General features: G+C 45.7%; 1 protein-coding gene across 1 annotated transcript; it reads left to right on the top strand.

Moving 5' to 3' along the window:
- The first annotated feature begins 36 nt into the window (after positions 1-36).
- On the top strand, positions 37-10,728 carry selenbp1 (selenium binding protein 1). Its single transcript, XM_046398641.1, has 12 exons — positions 37-141; positions 3,190-3,243; positions 3,539-3,651; positions 3,920-4,105; positions 5,465-5,585; positions 5,789-5,971; positions 8,078-8,259; positions 8,433-8,511; positions 9,034-9,155; positions 9,236-9,328; positions 9,450-9,568; positions 9,825-10,728. The coding sequence occupies exons 1-12, from the start codon at positions 138-140 to the stop codon at positions 9,985-9,987; spliced, it is 1,419 nt and encodes a 472-aa protein (XP_046254597.1). The 5' UTR covers positions 37-137; the 3' UTR covers positions 9,988-10,728.
- Positions 10,729-10,951: the final 223 nt, after the last annotated feature.

Below are 10,951 nucleotides of genomic sequence, written 5' to 3'. Positions count from 1 at the left end.
GTGTAAGCCCCAACCCCCGATTGGCTGTGCCCTGATGTGAAGTTCCACCCTCCCAGTCTGGTTCATGCTGGACTTGTCTCAGAGGTGTCACAGAGTCCAGAGTCTCTGACGGCAGGACCTGCAGAACTTGCTCAGACATGGGTGAGCTCGTCTCTTTCCTCACTTTATTCTTCCCTCCACACCTGTCACACCTGTCACTCACTCACTCTGCACATTCTGCTTGTCTCAGGAGCTTAAATTCCATGTTTTTCTCATGAAGTCTGGTGGGAGCAGCAGGTCTGTGTTGATGACCTTTGCTCTGTTTCCTGAAAAGATCTTTTCTGCTGCTGGTGCTGCACTTCAGCTCAGGAGGGAAAACCAAAGGTGCAGTCTGTGAACTTTAACAGGCAGAATTTAAACTCTGATGCATCTGCTAGTTTGTCACATCCTGCTTGAACTTTCCTTTTCTGCTGTGGAAACTTCTGCTTTCCAGGTCAGTAAGGTTCGAAGGTGGAGTATTAGCGAGTATTTCATGCCACCTATAAGGAAAAAAAATCAGAATTTCCATGTAAGAAAAGCTCCAGGTTTTACCAGGAGTGCATGTTGATGGTTCAGTCATTGATTATTGGGATTGTTCATATTGTCTCCAGGTGCTTGTTGGCTGTGGGCACATTAACAGCAGGATCAGACGTGTTGGGACACGTCAGGCTCTAATCTACAGCTGTCTTAAATGTCATTATAATCAGACTTCAGGTTGTTTTCAGGAAACATGTTGGAATGTGACAACCTTGTTTCAGAGCTTTCAGAGTGACTTTGATCTTTGATTTGATTTGAATGTTGACATTTAACTGAAGTCGACTCGGCTCGTGAATTTCCTGGACTCATCTGTCTGTCTGTCTGTCGACTTACGTTTCAGTTCAGGTCAGGTCCCTTATCGATTCTACATCAGAAACTTTATTCACATTCTTTATTCACTTTTCAAAGCAAAGTTTGAAGCTGCTTTACAAAATAAAATAAATATTAAAACCAGGAGAAGAAAAAGCACAATAAGATAAAACATTGAAAAGGACTCATGAAAATGAAAAGATTCGGAGCTGTGATGTCAGCGTTGTCAGATTTTCCCTGGTTTGGTTCTGTGCTTGGTGGTGCAGTGCTGCAGTGGTTCGCTCTGTCACCTCACAGCCAGAGGGTTCCAGGGTCGAGTCCTGGTCTGAATCCTTCTCTGTGGAGTCTGCATGTTCTCCTGCGTGGGTTTTCTCCGGGTTCTCCGGCTTCCTCCCACATCAGGTTAACTGGCTGCTCTGCTTTGCCCTGAGAGGTGTGTGTGTGTGTGTGTGTTGTTGTTGTTGTTGTTGTTGTGTCTTTCTGTACTTTAATTCCAGCATGCAGTAACATCAGACTCGGTCCCAGTCGGGGGGCCCGGGGTCCCACCAGGACTGTCCTTTCAGCAAAGTATTTTGTTTTTAAAACAAGTCAGACTATAAGAGAACATTTGTAGAGACAAAGAGAAGTTTAAGAGGCGGCTACAGCTCATTTTTCACTATTCACACTTTTCATAATCTCATATGTCCAACTTTGGAGGGTTCTTAAATGCAGCTTCAAATGGTTTTCAAAATAAAAGTTGATTGCAGCTCTGTTCAAAAAAATGTAAATTGTTTCTGACTTGTTTTATTTTCAGTCTGCAAACAGATGAAGTAAAGACAGGAATGTGACGTGTTGAAAACGGGTCTGTCTCTTTAAATGGCAGTCATTCAGAATGTGTGTGTGTGTGTGTTATATAACACTGCTCAGTCAGTTACATCAGTCTCACAGCCTCAGTCAGGACTCTTCCAGTCCTGCTTCAGGACTAAGTCAGCATTGCTAACTTAGCATTTAGCTCAGAGCTGCTCACGTCTGCAGATTTCTTTTAATTTTGGATATTAGAAATGCTTCACGCTTCATGTTGTGCTGTTGCTGCGGAGAGTTTTGTTTTCATGACGCTGCGTCAGCAGTTTAATTGAGTGTACTGAGAGACCTCTATACTCAGGTGATCTCATCTGATGATCGAAATCACTTATCAAACTCTCCTGCTGGGTATAAAACCAACACTCCCGTGGCGCTCTGAAGACCTGTTTCCCAGAATGCATCAGTCTGACCTTTGTGACCTTTCCTGTAGTAACAGCAGTGTTGCGGTGGTAACATGACGTGTCACATGTTGTATTTTCAGGATGTGGACTCGGATACCACAAACCACAGAACATCGTGAAGGGTTTGTCTACCTGTGTGTGTATATGTAGAATGTGTGTGTGTGTGTTCTTGGTCGGGAGGGAAGCGCCCAGAAGCTCCTCACCCTGACTCTAAGGCTGAGGCCAGAGACGCTCCAGGGGAAACTCGTATCAGCTGCTTCAATCCCCCATCTCATTCTGCTGGTCTCCACCCACAGCTCTCGACCACAGGAGAGGGTGGAAGCATAAATCGACTGGCAAATCGAGAGCTTTGCCTTCTGGCTCGGCTCTTCGCCACAACAGTGTGGTATAACAGTTTTCCCCCTCTGGGCCCTTGAAGCCAACTGAAAGTCCTTCATTGCCTCCCAAACTCCTCCCTTACGAAGGTTTCACCTCCCGTGACCTCTGAAGCCACAGCCCTTTTGGTCCACTAGTTTGCCGAGTCTCACTTTTCATGTAGCAGCATCATCAGGTCTGTTTTCTGAGCAAATAACCTGCAGAACTGATGACATGCATGTTAGCCTGCTGGTATTAGCATTTAGCTCAGAGCATCGCTGTGCTGCTCACGTCTGCAGATTTCTTTTAGTTTGGGATATTAGAAATGCTTCACGCTTCATGTTGTGCTGTTTTCATGACGCTGTGTCAGCAGTTTAATTACAGGTGTGTGTACTGAGAGATCCCTCTGTACTCAGGTGATCTCATCTGATGGTCAAAATCACTTATCAAACTCTCCTGCTGGGTATAAAACCAACACTCCTGTGGCGCTCTGAAGACCTGTTTGCCATTGGACTGACAAATAAAAGGTGAACTGTGGACAGAGAGGGAGAGCTGCTGTCCCAGTTCGTATGATTTTCAGATTTGTTGTGGGTGTTTTATATTATTAAAACCAAGAAAAGTCTTGGTGGAACATCGAGAGTTTGGGGAACACCTGTAACGCTGCATGATTAAACGCTGTGATCCGTGATCGCAGTGTTGGACTCATCTTTCTTGTGTTGTGTTTCCTCAGCCAACTGTTCAGGATGTGGACCAGGCTACCGCAGCCCACTGGATGCCATGAAGGGTGAGGCCGGCCTCATTTCCATGTTTTGTTACAAACGGATCAGTTTTCCACAGCTTTGGTTGTTAAAGAACAGAAGAACAGTTTAACATTCAGAGAGACAGACAAGAAAACATGAGTACAGTTACCATAGAGCTGCAGCCGGCAGGTGCTTAGCTTAGCTTAGCTTAGCATAAGGACTAGAAACAAGGGGAAACGACTAGCCTGGTTCTGTCCAAAGCCAACAACACGAGCAGCTCGAAAGCTCACTGATTAGAAAGCTGAACGGTCTGCTCTTCACCTGTTGTTCTTGTTGAAGGTCCTCGGGAGGAGATCGTTTACCTGCCCTGCATCTACCGCAACACCGGCACCCTCAAACCTGACTACCTCGCCACTGTCGACGTCAACCCGAAATCCTCCACCTACTGCCAGGTGCACCGAGTCATCCGATGCCCTCTAGACATCCTCCTGCTCCACACTCCTGTCTTTGCAGCTTTAGTCGAGCCTGGTGATGTAGCACCAGTGCACTTCTTCCCTTTGTCCCCTCACCAGCTCCTGCTGGATCAGTTTCACACTCAGATGTCTTGATGTCATCTTCTCTTCTTCCTCGTTCAGGTTTTGTTTTTTCTGTCGCTAACCTGTAGGATGTGTTTTAGTGTCGTCTGTAACCCGTTGTGACCTTTGGCCTCTGCTCTTGTAGGTCATCCATCGTCTGCCGATGCCGAACCTCCGTGATGAGTTGCATCACTCCGGCTGGAACGCCTGCAGCAGCTGCTTTGGCGACGCCTCCAAGAAAAGGAACCGTCTGATTCTACCAGCACTCATCTCCTCCAGAATCTACGTGGTCGATGTCGGGACAAATCCCAGAGCGCCACAGCTCCATAAGGTCTGAACAGCACATCATCACTTACTAATGATCTGCCATGGAGGCCAGACGCAGCTCAGCCAATCAGGAATAGAGTTTTAAAGGCTGTGAACATGATGATGGATGTCTGCCTAACATCTTACAGGCTTATTGAACTGATGTGAACCAGCCCCTGAATTCTGAGAAATAATTCCTTCAGGTGTTTTGTTAGAGACAGCAGCTCAGCTGAAGCTGAACTATGAGTGAGAAAGTGAAAGCAAAGCAGGGCCTGCAGTGACGAGGGGGAGGACAGTTCGTCCTGAGGTCAGACCGGATGAGAAACATTTTCACAGCTGTTCTTTAAAGAACTTAAAATGCCTGAAAGACAGTGGTTTTGTTAGTGATGTGGGAAATGAAGAATGCTGCTATGTTGGTTCAGTAAGTCCAACAAATCCTCAGAGTGCAAACATGCATGACAATCTGCTGAGTCACTGGTAATCAATAAACAGTCGGGTCTCTTCAGGGAATCTGGAAAACCACTGAGGAGGAGAGGCAGGTCTGGGGGGTTTCTGGTTGTGTCCTGTTGTGCAAATTGTGATCAGCTGAGTGTGAAGTACAGGAAGTGAGTCATTGCCTCCCACTTTGATGTCCTGGTCTTCTGCAGAATTGGGAGAAGTGGGATCAACAGGCAGGTCTGTACCATGTCAGCAGTAACTTGGATGCTGTTTTGGAATATCATCGCACAGAGAAAGCTGATACTGGAGAGCTGAAGGTGAAGCTCTAGTCCTCAGCTGAGATCTCTGGGTAGTGGCCAAATCAGTGAGAAGATGGATCCAACCAGCTGAAATGAGTTCCCTGTGCTGGGTGTCTGAGCTCAGCCTAAGAGACAGGGTGAGAAGCTCAGATATCCATCCTTCTGGACAACTCCTTGTGGACATATTCTGGACAGGAAATGTGGGTTTCAGTCATTAATAAACTGGAGCAATAATAGATCCCGTCAGGCCTGGCAACACATCTGGGTCCTCCAGGAAGAGGAGAAGGACACCTGGGCTACTTACTCTGCTTCCACTTTGACTCAGCTGTCCTTCAGTGCTTCCAGTAAGAGTCCAGTCAGCACAGCAGTTAAGACCTGGAGACTTACTGGGATCAGGACCTAAGGGCTTAGATCTAAGACCTAAGATCTTACTGGAATATGATCCTACAACACTAAAATACTTAGTAGAGTCTTACTGGCGCTGATCCCATTGAGACTCCAGGAAAGGGTTCTAGGCCTTGACCTCAGTAGAACTCGATTCAGTAATGCAATGACTAAGGTGCCAGTCCCACTAAAACTCCAGACTCAAGCTAAGACTCAAGCTTTTGTTATGAAAAGTGTAATCAAACAAGTCTTTGTGTCTTCAGATAGTTGAGCCCATCGATCTGTACTGGAAGTGTGGCCTGGCGAACCCTCACACCTCCCACTGCCTGGGCAATGGACAGATCATGATCAGCTGTCTGGGAGACCCGTCTGGCAATGGCAAAGGTAAGACAGCCAGCAGACTGGATTATAAATCCTCTGACACACCTGCTCACATAGATGGAAAACTCCGCACCCCGCACCCCGCACACCCCAAAGCAAAGGAATGTCAGAGGAACAGTCTGATGTAAAGTCCTCTTATCATCCAGCATGCCCACTTTCAATGAAAATCGTCAGTTTCAGCCTTAAACCTGCTGTCATCACCTCAGGTGGTTTTGTCCTGCTGGACGGACAGACGTTCGAGGTGGTCGGTAACTGGGAGCACCCAGGTGAAGCGGCGCCCTTTGGATACGACTTCTGGTACCAACCTCGACACAATGTGATGATCAGCACTGAATGGGGTGCACCCAAAGCTCTGGCTGATGGTTTTAATCCAGTCCATGTCAAAGAAGGTGAGTCAGGAGGAAACATTTCAGTCTCTTTTGTTAGTCTCTGTATTGTTGTAGCAGACCCTCTCTGTCTCAGATTCTGATCCCAGTAAGACCTAAGTCAGCCCCACAGAACTCTTGATCCCAGTAGAGCTCTGGCATGGGGTACTAGTTTATGATTCCACTAAGATTTTAGTCAGTATTGCAGGTTCTTACTTCTTACTACTTCAATACTTCTTAGTTTGTATTTCACTAAGACTCAGTGGTACTGCAGGGTTTTACAACTCAGTAAGTGTCTGGTCAGTAACCTCAGTAACTCTTGTTGGCCCTTGCTGTCCTGATAAGACTTAAGTTGATACCACAGCAAGTTCCATTTCCATGATAATTCTCTTTTTCTGTGCCAAGACAAGGCAAGACAACTTTATTTATATAGCCAATTTTTACAAGCAGTTTGTCTCAAAGGGCTTTACATAACATCACAGCAACATCCTCAGCCCTTCGACCCTCACATCGACTGAGGAAAAACTCCCAGAAGAACCTTTAACAGGAAAACACTGGGAGAAAGCTCAGGGTGAGCAGCAGAGGAGGGATCCCTCACCCAGGACGGGCAGGAAAGCAGTTAACAACATGGAATGTTCAGTCAGGGGAGAGCTGATGGAGGCTGATGGAGGCAGCTCCTGGTGGGCAGGCTGGGTCGTGAACAGGGAAAGCAGGAGCAGCAGGTTGGTTGATGAGCAGGGACGGCAGGCAGGGTAGAAGCACAGGGAAGGAGGTGGTGCAGGTGAAGGTTGGTGCTGGTGGATGGAGCTCTGGAATAACCTGTGAAGACACAGAGAGAGTGTGAGACAGCAAGGCCAGACTACACACTATAACAGATAAAGAGAGGAGGGGAGAGGAGGTGGCTCCTTGTATCCTGATGAGTCCCCCAGCAGTCTAAGCCTATGGCAGCATAGCTATAAAATGGTTCAGTTTCCTGAGCAGCCCTAACTATCAGCTCTATCATAGAGGAATGTTTTTAGCCTGGACTTAAAAGTGGAGAGAGTGTTTGCCTCTCTGACCCATGGAGAGACTTGGTTCCACAGTATTGGAGCCCGGTAGCTGAAAGCTCTACCTCCCAGTCTGTTTTTAGAGGTACTGGATGCAGAAGTGATGAATGCATGGACCAACTTCTCAGCATCACTCTGAGAAAGGATGTTCCTTATTTTAACTATGCTACGATGGTGAAAGAAGGCAGTCCTAGTGATATGTTTTATATGGGAATTGAAGGACAGGTCCTGGTCTAAAATGATTCCAAGGTTCCTCACCGCTGTAATAGAGTTAAAGGTGATGCCATCCAGGGTGGCGGCCCGGCTAGAGAAAGAGTCCCTGAGAGGTTTAGGTCCAAAATCAATAACTTCTGTTTTTTCTGAATTCAGTAATAACAAGTTGGAGGACATAGATAGATTAGTCCAAACCAATCCAAATTGGTAAGGTGGCTTCTGTCATCTGGTTTTATAGATAAGTATAGCTGAGTATCGTCAGCGTAACAATGAAAATTGATGGAGTGCTTTTGGATAATATTCCCTAATGGAACCCTGAGGTACACCATAAGTAACTTTACTATACTTGGAGCAATTATGATTAATGTTAACAAACTAATACCTGTCAGATATGACTTGAACCATCGAAGGGCGAATCCTTTAATCCCAATTTCATGGTCCAGTCTCTGGAGAAGAATGTTGTGATCAGTGGTATCGAATGCAGCACTGAGATCCAGAAGTACAAGTATGGAGACAAGACCTCTATTGGATCTTAGGAGAGGGTCATTACAAACTTTAATCAGTGCTGTTTCAGTACTATGGTGTTCTCTAAATCTGGATTGGAAAGCTTCAAAAAGGTCATTGGAGTGGAGATGTTGATGTAGCTGCTCTTGGACCACCTTCTCCAGGATCTTGGAGATGTATGGAACTGCCACAGAGTCCTGGGCTCTGCTGCCAGTGAGATTTTGCCTTATAGAATATCTAGTCTAAATGTGATACAGGAAAGTAAAAGTCATGCGACAGGTAGTTCTACACATGCCATAAAGCTGCCTGTTGCATCTCTGGACAAAAATCATCAGCTAATATGAGTTTGTTGTTGTCTGTGAGCCAGGTCACTATGGGAGCTCCCTTCATGTTTGGGACTGGACCACCCACAGGAAGCTGCAGACCATTGATTTGGGTGAGGAGGGTGCTATTCCTCTGGAGGTCCGATTCCTCCATGACCCCAGCGCCACTGAAGGCTACGTGGGATGTGCTCTGGGAGGAACGATCTTCAGATTCTACAAAACACCCGTCAGTATCACAGGGCTCAGGATCCCAGTTAGTTACCCCTCCAGAGAGCAATAAATCTAAATTATCCCTGACTGGTTTCAGTCGGGGGGGTTCACTACAGGTGCAACACAGAGAAGACCGTCGACCTTGAGACAAGGAGCAGATTACGATCATACCTTTGTGTGTGTTTTCAGAAAGGCGACTGGGCTGCAGAGAAGGTGATCAATGTTCCCAATAAGAAGGTGGAGGGATGGGCTCTGCCGGAGATGCCTGGTGAGTCTGTCTTGTTGTGGAAGTTACTTGTCTGCCTGTAGTGAGTCAAAAAACCAAACAAGACTGGAAGGGTAGCACGCACCAAAATGTTTGATCTCTTCAGAGAGGAGGCAGCACGCAGAACCACACGGCAGTCAGCAGTTCAGGCTTGTGCCCCGCTGACCGAAGCCTTCACCCCATTTTATTCTTTGTGATATGTCTCTGGTCCTTTGTTTGGAGCTTCACAAACATTCCTCTATAGATGAAAGAACAGTCGGACTACAATAAAAGGCAGGTAGTGACCCATTTCAGGAATTTAGGCCTCGGTGTGATCTGCTGTGGTGACCAAGATATCATCCTGCCATCTTCTTTATACCCAGGAAGTTATTTACAGTGAGACTATAACAGTAGGGTTCACCAGCTGATCATCACTGTAACAGTAAAGTATAACGTTATCTCATCGTTACTACAAAGCATGCAGAAATTCCATCACAATCTGTATGTTCTCTGGTCTGTCTGACTCGTTCTCATCTCTCTGTGCAGGTCTGATCACAGACATCCTGATCTCATTGGATGATCGTTTTCTTTACTTCAGTAACTGGCTGCACGGTGACATCAGACAGTATGACATCACAGACAGGAGGAAGCCACGATTGGTTGGTCAGGTATGAGTGTTGAGACACCTGTTGAGTGCTGAACAGGTGAAAGCTCAGCATGAGGCAGCTAACCTGTCTGACTGTTCCAGGTGTTTCTGGGAGGAAGTATCATCAGTGACGGTCCAGTCAAAGTTCTGGAAGACCCTGAGAACCAGCCGCAGCCCCACCCACGCATCATCCAGGTGCACAGACAGGAAGCAGTGAGACAGGAGAGGACAGACCTGTCTGTTGATAATCCTGTCTTCTGTTCTCTGCAGGACTTACTGATGGATCTTTCTGATTGATTGTTAATCTGTCTCACAGGGGAAGCGTCTCCCTGCGAGTCCTCAGATGTTACAACTGAGTTTGGACGGTCGGAGACTTTATGTGTCGACGTCTCTGTACAGCGCCTGGGACAAACAGTTCTACCCCGACGTGGTCAGGTCTGTACGGCTGAACTACTGCTGTTGCCTCTTTCAGCTTGTGCATTCATTGGAAATATCTGAGAAATGTATTACTGAAGGACAAAAAGTAAACCGTTTCCACATGTCTTAATGTCTGGAGTTCTTCTAAATGACTTCAGAGGCTGGAAGAACACTGTTGTCTGAAACACGTTTGCATTCTGCAAGACCCAGAAATAAAAGGTCACAGGACTGCGCGAGAGTAATCCAGTCCACTGAATATTCTGTGTCTGTGCAGAGAGGGCTCGGTCATGATGCAGATCGATGTGGACTCTGTTAACGGAGGTCTCTCGCTCAACGAAAACTTCCTGGTGGATTTCGGGAAAGAACCCGACGGTCCGGTTCTCGCCCATGAGATCAGATACCCCGGGGGAGACTGTACGTCTGACATCTGGCTGTAAAACATCCAGACTCACAGGCTTTCGCTCCAGAACTTCATCTTTTCATGTAGTGATTTCATGCTTAGACTTTCAGCAACGTAACACAACATTAATATCAGATCAGTGATCACACCTTTCAGTGCGAAGTACTTTACAGAGTTCATAATGTGTCACAAATGGAAAAACAAGAAAATATGTGAACAAAACATGTAGACAAGTTGATTTGAGCTGTCAGATTTGATTTGTGAACTGAGGCTTCACTGAAGGATACTTTGGTTTAAAAAGTTAAAAGGGTTAAAAGTCCCGCATCCAAAATGTTTCATGAGGAAAGGTAGAAAAGTATCACATCAGAATATATTTAAAGTACCAAAAGTAAAAGTTCTGATTATGCAAAGCGCTGCATTTCATTGGATGATCATTTTTGATGCGTTAATTTGTTCAGGACTTTAATGTAACCCTTAACCACGGCTGTAATGCAGTAAAAAGTACTAGCTTTGCTTCCAAGTGTAGTGGAGTACAAGGTGAAGTAGCATAACATCTAAATACTCAAGTAAAGTACCAGAAGGTTGTACCTCAGTGCAGTACTTGAGTAAATGTTCACGCTTTAGTCTTCAGGTAACAACCAACCAATCAGCTGTCAGCCTGGCAAGCAGGTGCTCCCTGTTCTCTGCCTTTTCAAACCCATCTGTCTGCCCGTCTCCTGCAGCGCCACCTGCTGGCCGTACTATAAACGCTTGAAATAAAGTTCCATTTGATCAGTCGTTTGTCTCTTACTTTCACCTGCAGATTCTAATTGATAATATTTCATGTGAAGTTCATGTTCATGCCAAGTTCAGTTATTTGCTTTAAATGGGGTTTAAATAAAAACATAAACTTTATTTTTTGTAAACCTCAAATTATTTGTTCCCTTCTCAACATCAGCTACAGTTTTTAATTTGAAGAAGAACAGAAATATCATATATATTTATAAATATGGGTTTTTATT

The sequence above is a fragment of the Scatophagus argus genome, chromosome 9 (genome assembly GCF_020382885.2).
Source record: "Scatophagus argus isolate fScaArg1 chromosome 9, fScaArg1.pri, whole genome shotgun sequence".
NCBI lineage: Eukaryota > Metazoa > Chordata > Actinopteri > Scatophagidae > Scatophagus > Scatophagus argus.
This window is presented reverse-complemented; position numbering and strand designations above follow the sequence as displayed.